Genomic DNA, 18,636 nt, shown 5'->3' on the forward strand with positions numbered 1-18,636 from the left:
AGAAAGCAACCTTGACTTCGTGTACAGCAGATATAATTTGCAGAGTGTACCAATACTTATAAATAATGTATCATAATAATAAAATACCGCATACCAATTACCAGCATTATAGTTGGTAAGTGTAAATATCGGTATATACCTATATTACGCAATTTTAAATGCTATCTAAATATAATCAGTTAATGTATCTGAATACGATTTAAAAATTATCCTCATTTCCTTGTAATAAAATTCGTATAGTTGTTCTTTCGAAGACGAATTCTTACTTTTTATATTATTGTGTGCACGTCTTGTCACCTAGTGATAATTATTGGTTATTCAATTATACATTGATTTATAATTATTTAAGCAATCGTTTAATCCATGTACATAATATAATATGTATTTGGATTTGGCTCAAATCGGTGTCATATAGTTATTTGAAGGATCAATAAAAATTATTATTACACGTAGTAATAATATAATATATACCCATAACACCAATATATTTATATAATCATCAACATCTTGTGTAGCATCACCATAATATTCACAACAGCAGTAGTAAATAATATTATATTTTACGATAAGTACTAAAAATGTACATAGATAATTATTAAAATACAATTGTATGTGGAAACACGAAACACTACTTAGCATAATATGATGCATATGTGTTGTGCAATGTGTGTTACTTACAATCGCATACAAATGAAGCAATAGAACTAATCAAGTAATAGACAATAATATCTATTTAATTAACTTTGATTACAAATCGTTTTTAGGCTTATCTGGATTAATGTAATATGAACACGAATTATAGGTATCGATTTCTAGGCATCTTCATATGTATCTATGAGTAACCAGATATTTTTAAGTGTATGTGGTAGATAAAAATTATTCATTTGGTGTAACGAAATTTTAAAATAAAATTACATGTGAGTATAAAATAGTGGTTTCCATTTCACGAAAGTTCTATTAACTATAACTGCTTCCACTCGGTACATTACTTTAAAACAATCTTACATAGTTATACGTTATGATTGAGCTTCATAAAATTAATATATTGATATCCATTAGGTTTAAGTACAAGTTTGAAATAGTTTGATTATACTTAAATATACAATTATGCGTGTGATGCGCATGATGCGAGACACCGACATTATAGGTACATACATTTTATGGCATAAATTGATTTGGATTTGATTCTGTGAATGTTTTTGGCAAAGCAATCCAACATGAATATTACGTTATTATTTATCGACCCAAATTTCAAACAAACAAAATAAATATTTACATTATAATGAAGTAACCTTCGCGCTAAGAGTTCTAAGACTATATAGATATATAGACTATAATATCTACGAAGTAATGTTCAATTTAAAATCAATTTTAATAATTTTAAATTAATATTTGGATTTTCACCAAATTATTGACGTAGGTACCTATTTATACTATATCGCTATATTTATGTATCCTATAGGTACTTACAAAAATATTATTTATGTATAATTTACATGCATATTATAATATTACATAGTATAATGAGTATATAATATATGTTTAAATCATGATTATCAAATAATTATAATAAGAGAGTGAAATCGACTGCATAACACCACCACGGCGCGGCGTCTTGAAATTGAATTTAATATACTTGCCATAAAACTTATAAAAAAAATGTCCATCATAATAAACTTATGTACATTTTCAGTATTATAATATTACATTATAGGTACGTAAGCGGAAAATATGTAAATTCAGATTATGTCAACAATATTGCTGGTAGGTAAAATATCATCAGAGGGAAATAAAATGATTATCATTTATCAATAATTATTCACATAATTGGGCATTTACTTGATGAGTTAGGCAGTATTCTAAATGTATAAACCGACTTAGAATAATTGTCAGTATTTCCTCATTTGCATTACAAAATATATATTACGATAACGAAAATTTAGTCTTAGATTATAATATAAAGTTAACACTGTTTGGATTTCAAAGTACCTTTTGGCAGTAAATTCATGGCTGTGACTAAATTAATATCAACATTGCCCAACACATTAGTATTATATATTGTATATAGTATTTACAAATATTAAATTATATGATTCAAAGTGTGTATGTACGGAATTTTTCGTTCCGCCGATCAGTCATAATGTGATCGTGAAGGTATATTACTATTTTTATTATTTGAATTAGATATTGCCGTGCAATTATAGTGTTATGAATTTATGATTCATGATGGTTGTGTGACTTTAAATTATAAGACGCATCAGTGAAATTGTATATTTAATTAAATATATTATACTCGGTATTATCTATACTTTAAAAGAAGAAGTCATAACAGCTTAACGGTCAAGACCGACGCAGAGGTCAATTTGAGAAAAAATGTTAAAACAAAATTTGTTGTATAATAATTTTTGTTTTCATATTGAAAATATTAAGCATTAAAATTAAATGAACAGCCAGTTTATGTCCAGGCAAATATCTGATATAAATATAGATTGGACGAAACCACCCAATTCAGCGCTACTGGTGCAAATTTAATACCAAATATTATTAGGTTAGCCTAACTTAACCTAACAATTTTGCGTAGAATATTAAACTGTCGATGTTCAATTGTCTGTTACCACTTTTCCCCAACCGATACACTCTGTATCGTTGTATTATTATAGTGCAATTCGATGTTACTATTTATATTTTGACTGGCGTACAAATATTTTACACATTAAATAATATACAACGCGTTCAATAAACACCATTCTTTAGGTCAAACTCGTTCATCATCACAAATCTGACACATTGAAAGCCCGATAATTGTGCACACTTGCAACTTGATTGTTAATAAAACTACATCAATCAATTATTTCAATTTCATCATTAGAATAATATATTATATTACGATGACGACTAAAACACAATATATTATATGTAATTATCTGTCATTAAAGCTGTGTGGCGTGTGCATCCGATTCATTTTCCATTATTTATGTTACACGCAAAGTAGGAAATCTGTAGGTACACATAATAAAATTAATCTTCTACTTCCTACATGTCTGATGACATATTTTATGATATTGGATGTACTATATGTATATATATGTATATATATATATAATGTATATATATCGAAAACGCATTTTTCTTCGAGTACATTAATGCTTACTCACGCGTGCTTCAACGCTTCAAGATTATAGATATTATACTTGGTAACGTTTGGAAAAAATGAAGATCATAAAAATATTTTTTCAAAAAATTCAGTGACTCCTCAAAATACAATTACAGCAGCATATAAAATACATGTGAAAGTTTAAATAACAAAATAATAACAATGTATCATAATATCTTATCTCAAAAATTAAAACTAATTACAAAATATTTAAAAACAACGTGATTACCACTGTGGGGACTTCATCGTAGTTATATTTTTAACGTAACTCCGTATACAAATATATGTTAATATTCGTGATATATATTTACGCTAAATCCTAATAGTTATTTAAGTCGGACGAGTCGTATATTATGTGTCATGAGCCATGTTGTATATATGTGTATGTATATATAGCTACATGAGGTTTACATTACGTTTATCAAAGTTCATATTCACATGAAAGATAAAGCGCATGAACCGCGTATAATATATATTTAAATATATTATATTGTATACGATAAGTGTACAAAAGTACAGGTCAACGGTATTCATTATAATATAATATACTTTTCAGTTATCGCTACGTACAAAATTCGTATTGCTTCATATTTATTCATCGTCAGTAATATTATAACATCGTTGTTGTTGCCGAACTTATATGCATGTAATAGTTGATTATTGTTTCCAGTGCTGTTTAGCAAGAATTAACATATATTTTCCAACATGGTTTTCCGCCAAGACAATTTTTTCTTTTTATTAGGTTCGTCACACATGATGCCATCACCTCGACTACGCGCGTGATACCTGCAAGGGCAAATACCACTACAGCCATGACCGTGAATTCAAACTTTAAACAATGTAACAATATATTCCTGTCTTGAGCAAGAACTAATTTTTTTTTTTTTGGGGGGGGGGGAATATGAGAAAACGGAAGCGGCACAATTGGCCATTGTAATCGGAAAATACATAATTAATTACTAATGTACCTATAATAATATTATACATAGGTACTTACGTATTATGCGTACAAAATATAAAAAAATTTTCAAATTATGGTTTGGCACTACGCACAATAATTACCCTGTCGAGGTTTACACAGCGCTTACTACCTATTGTTATTTTGTTTTTAAATAAGCAGTTTTTCCCATGTTTAATATTATGTAGTTGTTTTTTTATTTAAATTTTTAACAACTAATATTGTTAATATTATTATGTTATTAATAAAGTTCAGATACTATAGTATGTCTGAGATAAATAAAGTGAATCGTGGCTATAATAAATTAATATTATATTGTTAACCAACCAGAACAAATTAATTAGTTACCTCCTAATTAACGACACGGGAGGTGCGCGATGTCCGTAATTTTTATATTATTATGTCGAATATAATATGATAGGTATAATTAAATTAGAGAGGTATGTACGATGTAATAGATAAAAATTAAATATTTTATATGTATAATTGGCCTGACCACAAATTATGTGGCGAACCGACCACAGTGATAGACGAATTATATGTTATTATTATTATATATCATAGTAGTCTTCCGTAGAATCTTTTCAGCCGCAGACTCTCTACGTCATATAAGATCTCGAGGAGAAAAACTTTCACCTTCGTAAACTTATTCGATCCCGTTGTTTCCGTCGACTCCCATATGCGCATATACTGTTATTACATACCATTATACGACCTTTCTCCACACTTAGACCAACCAAAAACGTATACGAAATATCAACTCTGTTCCCGTCATATTGTGCAGGTATTATATATATTGCTCTAGTCGATTTCTAATCGGTTTTTTTTAGTTTGACTGCCACTCACGATTTTTCAAAGTAAATATCCAAATTAATTTATATATTGGTACACAAGTGTAATAATATTATGACTTATGAGTTAGTACCTATTCTTGTATCAGGGTTTGAAATCAAAGTGAAACATTTTGCTTTTAGATTCAATTTCATTTACATATATTGTTGTTTTCTGGTTTAAATTAAAAACAATATATTGATATTATAATTCTATGATTTTTATATTGCATTATGATTTTGAATAATTTATAATTGATTTTTGATTAAAATATTAATTTTACATTTAACATTTTTAAAATTTTAATTTTGATTTTAATTTCTAGCTACGAGAAATCTATCATTGTTAGTGTGACTGAGTAATTATATACCCAACATTGTTAAGATAAACGAAATATATTACCAAGTTATTTATTATTACCTACAACATAGCTACATATGAACATCAATACATCACTTAAGACCTGTTGGTTACAGATGAATTTTAAATTTAAAATCGATTATATTTTTTCGATTTTAATATACATTTTGAATAGATATAGGATGCGTTATTTTATTTTACCGGCATACAAACTGCTCTTACTACAGGATATAAAATCAAACAAAAACATACATTGATACATAGGTACTTCCTTAACAACAAATAATACATAATAAAATGGTTGGGAAAATAAATAATTTAAATTGTTTCTAAAACGTATGTCACTTGAGAATTTCAAAAGTTTACAGAATCAGTAACTTTAATCATTTTCAAATAGATTGTTAACACGTGTTTTTTAATGAGATAAACTTTTATCAAACTAAATAGCTCGCCAACATCAGTTGTATTATTTGAAAAGTAGGTATAGTATTCTAGTTTTTTCTTATGATCTCATATTATTTATTGTAGGCCGCAATGTATGTACTTAATCCGCGAATAAAAGTGAAAAAATTTTACTTCACGATTAGTCTGAAATTGTTATGTATACCTACTAATTATATTGTCAGTATCCACGTGTCACATATATTCATTCTTCACAGGGAATAGCGGAAATCAGAACGGTTTAAGTATACTGATACTTAATAGGTTATAGGTATATTATGTATCGTGATGTATACACGACAAGTATATACTTGTGTGTGTGTTTTAATATGAAATAATATATATATGTGTGTGTGTGTGTGTGTGTGTGTGTGTGTGTGTGTGTGTGTGTGTGTGTGTGTGTGTGTGTGTGTGTGTGTGTGTGTGTGTGTGTGTGTGTGTGTGTGTGTGATAATAATAATATTATATTGTAGTTTAATAAATTAATAAATATTAAAAAATATACTTTTATTTCACTTGCACATTCTCTGTGTCTTATTAAAAAATAGCACGGGTGGATGAATATTGTGCTATATTTTATTAGTTTTTACGACTACCACCGGCACATATTTACATTATTATTACTAATACTATCATTATACGCCATAGAAAACCACATGAAAAATAATAACACGATGATAATATTATAAACACCGAGAAGCGTATCAATATAAGTACACAACCTTTATTATATGATATAGAACGCCTAATACAAAATATTGTTATGGATCATTTTCATAAAATCAATCGGTAAAGTCGATAAACGACATCAGAGTATTATTATTTTACAGACAAATCGGTTGAAAATGGACGAAGTGTTGTATATATATACTTGTAAATTAAAGGCATCTACAGGGTGATTCTTTTATCAAACAACACTTATATGGTGTTTGTGTGTAAATACCACCTAACATACACCTATAACACACAAACACCACCCAAAACCACCCAACTTTGGGAGGCTATATCTTGTAAACGAATTGACGAAAAATGAAAATTTAAACGTGAAAATTCATTGAAAAAATAGCCTTTTTAGTTTATCAAATTTTAAGTATAGGTTGTCATTTGAAAATCAAAAGTTGATAATGGTTAACCTGATAAATATAAGGGTGAAAATATTTAAAAAATATATAGTTCTAGAACAAGATGGTTCCAAAATTTTGAAAAAAAAAAAAATTTGAAAAAATTCAATAGTTTTTGAAATAATGAGTGTTGTTTGATAAAAGAATCACCCTGTATATATTATTGTATGCGGTGCATCGAAATTATAATATTTACATGCGAATTACCGCAGCTGTAAATAATAGGATTTCCATTCAATAATACTATTATAATATTATGGCGGCGAAAATACGAGACGAGTTGACGACGAGGAAGAAATCATCCGCGAAAAATCACAAATTTTATTTTACAACGATAATATAATATTATAGTTTATTATTTTATACTGTTGCCTGCTGGCGAACGTTTGTGTACTCTGTAGAAAGTCAATCGCTCTCACGCGTTTACATCTACAACGAAACACAAGTGTACAACGAGGCTCACGGTCAGCCATGAAAACTAGTTTTTGGAAAGTTCCCTCGTCAACAAGAAGATAAGACACACTCCCGATAACTTCTAAAATCGTGCGAAAAAACACTTTCCACTTCAACTGAGATTTTATTTTTAAAAAAATAGTGGGAAGTACCTATATATATATATATTATATATATTATATATACTATTTTTTTTATTAAATTATACATTAAGACCAGTGAGTTACACTGTTAAATATATTTTTTTTTTCTTTATTATTATTACATACACAATCTGTACCTCATGGGTACAATAAGAGAATTAGCTAAAATATAAAAACAATACATGAATATCTTGATAAAAGCAGCCACCCATTGATGACACTTATAAATTGAAGTTATACATTAAGTTTTCTCATAGATACATCTATGTTTATTGATTGCTTTGTTTGTTTTTTTTTTTTTTTTTTAATTATGATATTAAGTCAGCATATCTCTGCACCAGTTGCGTTTTAATCGCCTAGGAGGATTTCCCGGAATAGCATATGATGAGAGTGTTTTGACTAAAGGATTTGAGTGAGTTGCAAGCCTTTTATGAAATCTTTTATAATAAATAGCAGCTTCTTCTTTAATAGTTTTAATTTTTAGGTCTGCGTGGAGAGTATGATTGGAAACATACGGGGGGGAGTTTGTTAATTTTCTTAATGTTATATTTTGAAAAGTCTGAATACGATTTGTATTTGATTTTTTGGCATTTCTCCACAGTTGGATACCGTAGGTCCAAATGGGTTTAATGAGGGATTTATACATTAGTAGTTTTATATTAAGGTTGGTGTGTTTGTTATTCACTAGTAAAGATTTAAGCATACGAAGTCGGAGATTTAGTTGGAGTCTTTTAGCACGTGTATGTTGGGCCCATGTTAGTCTACGGTCAAGGGTTAAGCCAAGATACTTAACTGTAGGAGTGGACGGAATTTGCGTACCAAAGAGAGTGACTGGCGGGCAGTGTCCTTGCTTAAGAGTAAAAGTAGTGTGATTAGATTTGGTTTGATTTACCTTAATCCTCCAATTATTAGATAATTCCAGAAAAACTCTCAAATACATTTTCTATACCTATTGAAATAAATAGAAAAGTATTTAAAAACTAATAAAAATGTACAAAGGAGAAAGTTGTAGGTGTCTAAGACTTCAAAATGTATATGAAGTAATTATTACTCCTCGTACCTATAAATTAATACTACATTTGACAATCATTTTGAACATTAGAATCACAACATTTTTATTCTTAAAATCTAGAACATGCATTTATTCTAATATTCTGAGATTTTGAACTGCTGTTTACCAAAAGACCATCACATTTTTAAATGTATAGATTTTATATAATACATTTTAGAGTTGTACAACCTTATGTTTTTGAAGCGAAAAGCTATTAGCTTTACTGTGAATCGTTAAACAGATGTTTTTTTTTTTAATTTTAAATCACCAAAAGACAGTCGTCATGAACGCCATAAAAAATCTGAGTATTTAAAAATATAATAAGCTTTCATTAAATTATGCCTAAAACTCAAAATTGTATTTATGTATAATTTAAATATACTACAGATGATTCGAACATAGTTAAGAAATCAGATTTTTTCCTGCTTATATGATATGTAGGTAGGTACAGTGTATCTATGAGATTCGAGAAGAGTAATGCTCATAACGAAAACAAAATATTCTGTAATTGCAGAATAATAATATTAAATTACGAACAAAAACATAATTATTATGATGACGTGTAGCCTACGTATATTAGAGTGAAACTGCGTCGGCCATTGCGCTTGTTCACATGTTTTGACAGATGAAAAAATGTAAATCGCTGTCTCTGCGTCAGATCAAATAAACGCCGCACGCGAATACGTTGTAAAAGTACCATCACACACTGTGAATACTATATGATTTATACATTAAGCCACGTAAATTAGTACAACTCGTTGGTCGGAACGCGATACACATTTAAACGTCCTATAGAGATAATATATTATATTAAAAACCTCACTGAAACCGCATCGCTATTTGAAAATGAAATGATATGAAATCTCGTGAGAAAAACTTTGTATGAAATACACGCTGTAAGTGTATCTGAAATACCTATCCTATCATATATATATATATATATATATAAAATATACTATGTACAAGATAAAATATAAAAGCTATGAACTCGTTCTTATCTCATATTATATACCGTTATCTAACTTTGCCAGGAGTCTATTCTGATTTGGAGGCTTTACCGCATGAAAAACAAAAGTAGAGGTATCATAGATGTTTATATATAGATACAGCTGAGTACATGGTAGTCCCAGCCTATACATCATAATATGATATTATTATATTCGCGTATCAGCCCAATAGCGTAAGTACATTGATTCATATATTTTTATATAGGTAGTATTACACAAAATATAATAACACTAAAATAATATACAATGTTACTTGTTAGATCACAGATGTTTCTGTAACGAGTTCATTATTTAAATGATTCGTGACTATCCGCATGCAATCATTTATATTGATGATCAACCGGAAATATTTTTTATTTAAATGTTTACTTGTTCGATTTTAATTATAATATGTACAAAGTAAATCGAATCAAACATATTATCTAATAACCGAATAGTTTTTCATCGGATTACTTTATGTAACGACAAGCGGTCACATTCACCAGGGTACTATATTTTAATATAATATGCACCATATTTACCGTCATATACTGGCCTAACATAAATCAGCGGGTGGTCTAAATAATATAATATTATACAGACATTATACGGTATACGTATAGCTACCTAATTATCGTAAACTCCGGCATAATGATAATGATGTCCCAAATGCGAAAACCTAAGTATACTACCTAAATATTAATATATCTACATGTATAATATGATATTGTTATACCAAGACATGTCGACAAATACTGAAATACCGAAACTAATATTTAAAAATGAATTTACGTTTGTAGGAAGGACCAGCTGGAAACTATAGTGAACCGATTGGCAACAAATTATGCACACAAATTATTCGAGACTGGGACTGTCCATATAATAGCTTCGTTTTTCAACCCATATAAGGTGACACAAATATTGAATATTTTTTTTGTCTACGTTATATAAGGTTGAAATTTCCACAGAAATAAAATTAACATTTATATTGTTCTCTAAATAATATATAAAAGTCAATGTATGTTTGTTACTATTATATAATATATATATATACTATATACTCAATCGATTTTGATAAAAATGTCAGACATTTTTATGAATCACGTTCGAAAATATACCAATTTCTATACCTAAGTGCTTATTAAGGCCATTTAAGGCGACGATTTGATTCCATAAACTCAGTCCTCTCATTCCCCAATTGAGGTACACTAAAACTAAGATATTATAACTAACTGTACACCATATTATACAGAGCCGTAGTTTATATATTTGAACGAAGTCACAGGTTATATACAGCTATAAATAACCTATAATATATACATAAATGGAAACATGGAATACTACAGGGAGTGTATGGTACGATGACCAAACAATTGTACACAGTAATCACATTTCAATTGTCATAATAATTATATATAGGTACAATATTTACAAATACTTCTGTTGAATATAGAACCTTATTATATAAATAAGAACTATATTTTAGTTGCATACGACATAATTATGTTAAACTACACTAAGTCATAGAGAGAATTTTCAGCTCATGTCGCTCATGAGAAACAATACATATAGGCTAGGTATATTTCATTTGGATACTTCGTGTAACAATTTTTAACTGTGCATTTTTGAGTGTATTTTCTCCAACAAGAATAACATTGATTTTCGTGATTAATATTATAAATTTTATATGGCTGAAATACTGAATAATATATTATTATGTTTAATGTTACACTATCAGTGACTTAGAGGACGACGTAGGTTAATATTTTTAACTACAAAAATATGAATAAACGACAGCAACCATAATATCTACACGATCCATAAAGTCAATTAATAAATAATGATTAAAATCTGTGTTCCATCTATAAATATCTATATTATACACGTGATTTCCGTTTTTGTTATCTACGTTTTTTCGTCTGTGAATTACAATATTATTAATTATTTATAAAATACTCATGTAAAGTAATACTTCAATAAGTCCGTAGTAAAACGATCACGGAATTTAAAATTAAAAAAATTGTTACACATCAGAATTTAAAAAAAACTGTAACGCATTTTATAAATATTATTAAAATTAAAACAATTAAGTAATATTATAATAGTTTGTTTTAAATTAATTTCATTATATGAACAAAATGTTTTCGAAATTAATTTCTGTGGTTTTTAACAAATAGAACCCGCATGAATGTCACATTTTTAAAGAGTGAAAACTGCTAATTGTTTCATACGATTGACAACCATAAACTCTGAATAATTTGATTGTGATTTACATTGATTGAAATTTGAAATTCTTCTGTTTCTTTTGCTGCCTCTACAGCCTTTATTCGTTTGTTTCTTTCTCGTCATTATCTGTTGTGACTTGATATCAATGCTATCTTTTTCAGTACTCAGATTTCAATGAACCAAAAAAACTATTCACCTCGAAATTATACTGGTATAAATAATTTTAAAATAATTAAAAAATTTCCCATTTCGGATACTTTTATTTTCAACTTTATTTAGAGGTATTCATTTATTTCATTCAAAATTGACCTATGAATAATAACGATAGGTTATAATGTTATATTATTGATCATTACAGTGTCGACCTGGTACTTAAAGGGACCCGGATGCATTTCTTCAGAAGGGACCTCAAAAATTTTATTTCATAAAAAAATGCTTATAAGTAGTGAAATATTACATTTTTACGTTTTTAGTAATACCGTGGCCACTCGACACAAATACGGCCAGAGGCCCCGGATGCGTTTGCGGCCTAACGGCCATGCCCAGGCCGACACTATTAGATCATTACATAAATGATACCATTAACGGATGTTTTACCACTTTTAAGAGTTTAGGGTTTTCCGGAGTGGATATATGTTTGCCGGCTGCGACCTTCTATTATAGGTACGCTAACAGCCTGGGGTTAACGGGCTATAGCCAAATACGGCGCAGTCTTAAGAATTTTTAAATCATATCATCATTTCGCCCTAATTTAAGGTTTGACTTTTCAATTATATCATTATCAAAATAATATTCACATAAAATGATACAAAATTTTAATTCAATTAACTAAATTAAGAATAAAAGATATTAAGATTGATATTGATATTGGTCAATATAGGGGTACCATAATAATAAAAGCTCAGGACACCAAAACTCTTAATCCGGCTCGCTGTACATTTATCGCAACGTGTGGTCCTAAACTTTTGAAAACATAAGTTGCCAATTTACCTCAAAGTACACTTTGTAAACAATACCATCGTGAATCGTAAGGAATACCTGTTGCACTGCGTATAATCTATACATATAAAACATATTATATATTATATATAACAGTCGTAAAGCGCAAGACTGAAAATACTTATAAGTGATGGCTCGCCACCGGAAACGCCAATTGTGAGGAGCACGACTTTCTCGACTGAATCGTGTATTGTCGTCTTCCCGATGGACGTATAGTCATTCAAAACAAACGTTATAATGCAATACAATACATGCATTATATTATATTACTACAAATATGTGTGTGTGTGTGTGTGTAGGACTTTCTGAGTCTTTCTACTACCTACATAAAAATATGGCTCTCGGGACCCTCGTTTTACGACTGTTAAATTGTTGTTATTATTATTAAACATGCCGGTTAGATACTCTTTGTGATAATCGAGATGTAAGCACCGTCCGTCAACTTCCCATATTGTAACATACGATGTCGTTTAACTCGTTATAATTATTAATTACCTTTGAATTAACAAAACGTAGACAACACTTCTATTAGTTCTATAGCACAGCAACATGTGTTATGTCATAAAGAAAATCTGCGACTGAGGTATTGCAATAAACATCGTATAGCGTCAAATTAATTCCTTTTTAATACTCTTTTTTTTCGAAGTATAATACTTAGGTATGTAAACAATACTTTTGCGTAATTATTTTTATCATATTTAATTTTTTATTTAGGTACGCGATAATAGTCCACTATTCCAAGAATAATTATATCATGTAGGTATGTTGTTATACCAAAGTAAATTACGAATTTTCCCCTAACTATAACTTATTAGTAATAAGTTATTATTTTGAAGTTTATGATATCACATTGACGAAAGACGGAAATATAATGAATCGAGGAAACAAGAGTGTGTATTCTCCGATGATGTCGATCACGCACAAATCTGCGTATAATATAAAATTACAGCGGACTAAAGATTTAAGGCCAACGAAGGTCACGCTACTTGGAGCACTTGATTGGTCACAGAAACGTGTTATGTAAGAACAAGTGCATTATTGCAGTTGTGCAGCTCTGAATAGCACATGATTTTCTCACCTGCAGTTTGTGGCATTAAGTTGTAAATGCATTTCAGTATTTGTAAATCGTATGTTCTCGCTCAATTTTCGTTTCTTTCCGCAAAAACTAGTAACCTTTTCGTGTTTATTGGGGCAATATACTTCGTTAAAAAAAATCAAAAATTAAGTTTTGTATACGGTAAATATTTTTGTGAAAAACACAATTTACCCACCACACAGGGCACACACCGCCGATTCTACTAGAATGTTAAATGGTAAATTCTAATTCTAATTATTCTAATTATTATTATTTTTTTTTTTTTTAATTGAGTATTACCGTAGTTAAAAGAGTGGTCACAGTTAAAAGAAGTGAAGATAGCGGCAGTATAGTCGCCAGAACATAAAAATACCTATTAGGTACATAACATACTCAGGTACTCACATATAGTCACATATTACAGAAATGGAAACCACTTTATACTTTATATTTATAGGTACCTAAATGTTTGTTTCAAATTGTTTGTTTTAGTACTGTCTACAATATGTGCATACAATATGCGTCATTCTTCTACTTAGAAACGAACAATTTTCTCGAGAACCATCGAAAAACAGCGTACACGCTGACAACGAACACGTGTAATTATACGCCTAATATTTTAATAGCACCTAATACTACTTGTATAATATAAGTTATTACAGGTAGGTACACAACCGTGTCAACGTCTAACTAAAACAGTCAAACGTAAGTTTTTTTAGTTCAATGAGGGTTCGACTTCGTCATCAGTGTAAAATATTAAGAATTAAATCGTCTTTAGAATAGTTACCTATACATCTACAGTTGGACCCAGCTATATTATTGCGTTGTGCCGCTGTAGGTGTGAAACGAATGTATGCCGTAACCGTATGCAGTTTATTTTTGTTATTCTGAATTCATTATACGGTCTAGTAGAGGACTATAGACACTATGGTATATTATGTATATATTATAATATAATCACCAACGCCACCGTGCATACACGCGAGGACATAATATATAGAACAAAAGTTGAGTTTACCAAAATGATATTCGTCGTTAGGCTTCAGAATCTAATAGGGCCCTTATCTAAGTCAGAGTTAATCGCTAGTGAAATTTGTTAATTTCCCGTTTAATTACATTCGGACATGAATAATAATCACAACAAAACTTATAGCGTAACGCCGTACATATATTACTATATATACATACAGTAAACGAATAAAAAAAAATCTTACATATAATCTCCAGCTGGACTCGGCATTGAAAGTAGGTACTGTACGTATATTTGTAAACATGTAATTTATATAGCCATAAAATATAACGTTGTCGATTTTAGTCAAGAAAAGATTGTTGTTTTTTTTTTTAATAATTTAAAATAATAATATAGATAACTGTATGATTATATAATTACAACTTTATAACGATCATACGATTCTGTGTTGACGGAAAAAACAGCATTTGCATTATACCAACATTTATGTTTAATTAGTATCTTATCGATATTATAAAGTTATTACAATCGGCCATTTGTGCATAATTTATATTATAATGTAGGTATATGCCTATAAGTGAATTCTTCAATATTTATCCAGCCAATTAAATAATTTTGTGCCTATTATAAATTGTAGAGCCGTAGATGTTGATATAAGCATAGGCCATAGGTGGACAAAATATCAAAATAACATGATGATTTAGAATCCTACCTAAATGACTAAATATAATATAAAATAACATAAAACGTGCCTGTTGGCTGTTACTAAATACAATATTATTATAAATGTATGTAGTATCCATATTCCATATGACGTGAACAAATCACCCCTACTATTACCTATCACCAATGTACTTTAAATAATATGTGGTGAATAGTGTATGCAATATTGCAATGTATCGTACTAATCGTTTAACCGTTGAAATTTATATCTTCAAATTCTCATAATTAATTATTACCCATATACGCCCTATATACTTGAAGTTCAATATTGTTTTCAAGCCTAAAATGTTATGAGTGAATAATAAATATACATATACCTATAGATACTGTTATCGCCTCGAAACGACGTGTTCTATTTATTAACTACTTAATAATACTTATTGGTACCTATATTATAGGTAATAAGGTAAACGTTAAAAACTTTTATAGGTACTCACTGCGAACGCAAAGTTGAAAAAAAACAAAATGTATTTGATCGTGGATGTGCCTAAACCCATTTCGATGCGGTTTTACGCGACTGAAAAAAAAACAGAAAACTCTCCTGACGACACGACGCTCGGACGCTTAACACTGGTGATGATATTTCTATCTTACAACAACAAAACAAAATATATAAGTTACAACAGTAATTTAAAAAAAAACAAAAATAGAGCGAAGGCGACAGAGTCGATTTCGTCGATGCGTGCGTTGTGCGTGATGTCGTGTACGTGAACGGCGCCAAACTGTAGCGACAATCGGCGGCCGGCGGCGGCGAGAGAACGTGTTGCTCGCGTTTGTTTTGATCGGCTTGAAACGGGAACGCGAACCGCGAGTGCGCATGCCTCCGACAAGTTGCGCGACCAAAACGGTGACGGGCGGGAACGCCATCTGATGGCATAATTCGGTTGAAACCAAAAGTTCGAACCGCGGTCTGATGAGATTGACGTCATAAACCGCGGTTCAGAACCAAGCCACCGCCGATGAGGTGGTAGTATAATATTATCCCATTATATCCATGGTCCCATGCAGTGGCGTGCGCAGGGGGGGGGATGATGGGGGATATATCCCCCCCATGGGCTTTTTTTTAGTCTTCTAACGAGTGGATTTTGGATCTCTAGTTCATCAACATAAACATAATACATTTTTATTTATGACATCCCCCCCCCCATACCAAATTCCTGCGCACGCCACTGGTCCCATGGATACTGTAGCTGTAAAAAGCAACTAAACAGGAACTCCAAAAACGTGATTTTTCAGAAAACTATATAAAACGCTTTTCAGAACTACAATTATTTATACCAAAAACGTAAAATAAATTTGTGTTTAAAAGTGTTAAATACTAACCAAGTTAAATAAAATCACAATTAATAATTAAATTTAAAACCTTGAGTTGTTCATTTGATTTGCCTATACTTGTCAACCGTGTTCCACAACTGGATCACAATACAAGGTGGACATTTCCCCTGATGCAAGTTAATCATTTATACGATAATCAATTTCTCGTTGTTATTTTACTTTTCCCTCAAATGATTTTCCTGAGGCCCTCAGTATAAAAAATAATCATTTTTAATTGTACTTTTTAAAACAAACCTCTTAATAAAATTTTCAAAATATTTCAACAATTTTTAATTTATTTATAAATATTTGAAATTGTTCATTGTTTTCGTTTTTTTTTTGCTCTATGTCTTATTGACATTATTTTATTTATTAGGTTAAAATCTTGACAATTTATTACAAGGTTCCTCGTAATTTGATATAATAGCAGTTGGAAAATATTGAAAATATATAGGCACGTTTTTTATAACCGATTGAGGTTCAAATTTTGACAAAATTTATTTAGTTGAAAATTTAAATATTATTTAATTGAAAAATGTATGAAACGTTTAACTTTAATAGCTAAGGATTGACAATTTTAAACAAGGTTCCATGTAAGTAGTTAATCCTCCAACAAAAAAAATCGAAAAACTTTACAAACACAGTTTTTTTTTAACGTAACCTACATCATATTATGAATTCATTAATCCGTCAACATATTATGTATATATAGGTATTAGGTACCTATATAAAAATACCAAACAGAACAACTTACCCGCTTTTTTACATTAAATTACAAGTATTTGACAACAAACAACTTGACACGCAGATAAATATTGTAAAATAATTTTGTAATCCAAGTACATCCCAGAGTTTTTAAACGAGGATCGGCCAACGGAACTTTCCCGGAAGCATATTAGCATTCTGGGTTCGGTCTCGGCACCTTTTATAATTTTAGCCTTCTGATTGGTCGTTTGGTTTTACCGCGCTTTTTGAAAATTTAAACTTTATTCTATTATCTAATTAAATAATACCATACAATATACAATGATACATGCTAACGTATTAACGACGAATTTTTAAACACTAATATAAGTGATTGCTTCAACTTCTAAATTGGTATGACGGTAAAAAATCATTATGCATCGATACCTAGTAATTAGTATATAGTTTTATACCAGTAGTATTATACCTAATAACACAATAATCGATAGAAATTATGTCATCTCGATTAAAAACAACCAAATCTATAAACTATAAATCTACATTTGTCTTTTATTTTTAATACATTGACATTGATACATTTGTTTGATAAATTGTATTAAGTTTATAATAATATAATAATTGTATTTTATATAATATGTTTATTGTTTATGTACCTGACATCACTCATTTAAACAAACATAGTGTCTAAATAATGTAAGCACTGAGAGGAAAAAAAATATAAATATTAAACAACACCTAAAGCAAGAGTCAAACTAAAACTGATAGAGACGCATAAAAAAGGGATATATTAGGGTGGGTAGATAAGTTCTCTTTAACCAATGTGCCCATTCCTTAAAAATTACAAATATAGTTATTTTTGTTTGTATTTCATGTTCACATTTAGGTTGGTACCTACCTTAAATTTAATTCTAGGATGGTTTACCACTAATTTTGTTTCATTTGGCAATATAAATAAATACCATAAATTAACATCAGTTCTGCACTTCTGCCAGTGTCATTTGTTTTTGAAACCTATCAATAAAGTTAGATTGAAATTCAAAATTTGAAATATACAAATAACATAGGTAGTTGACATTTTATTACCTATGTAATAAATAATAACATATAAATAATAATAAAGTCATAT

General features: G+C 29.5%; 1 protein-coding gene and 1 long non-coding RNA gene across 3 annotated transcripts in view; one reads left to right on the forward strand and one right to left on the reverse strand.

Moving 5' to 3' along the window:
• LOC107170500 (CD63 antigen-like) overlaps positions 1 to 16,233 on the reverse strand; it is a 42,358-nt gene extending 26,125 nt beyond the window's left edge. The window contains exon 1 of the mRNA XM_015520637.2: positions 15,929 to 16,233. Within this exon, the coding sequence (XP_015376123.1) occupies positions 15,929 to 15,988 (60 nt within the window). The 5' untranslated portion in view covers positions 15,989 to 16,233. The remainder of the gene's footprint in view (positions 1 to 15,928) is intronic.
• LOC149056423 (uncharacterized) lies at positions 13,827 to 15,122 on the forward strand. 2 transcript variants are annotated; one of them, XR_016191388.1, is made up of 3 exons: positions 13,827 to 14,036; positions 14,104 to 14,397; positions 14,461 to 15,122. It is a non-coding gene; the product is annotated as an uncharacterized LOC149056423 (long non-coding RNA). The 2 variants fall into 2 exon arrangements; XR_016191389.1 differs by having other exon boundaries at positions 14,104 to 14,195; positions 14,291 to 15,122.
• Positions 16,234 to 18,636: the final 2,403 nt, after the last annotated feature.

The sequence above is a fragment of the Diuraphis noxia genome, unplaced genomic scaffold (genome assembly GCF_037042655.1).
Source record: "Diuraphis noxia isolate RWA-SAM2 unplaced genomic scaffold, SU_Dnox_SAM2 contig0004, whole genome shotgun sequence".
NCBI classification, from domain to species: Eukaryota; Metazoa; Arthropoda; class Insecta; order Hemiptera; family Aphididae; genus Diuraphis; species Diuraphis noxia.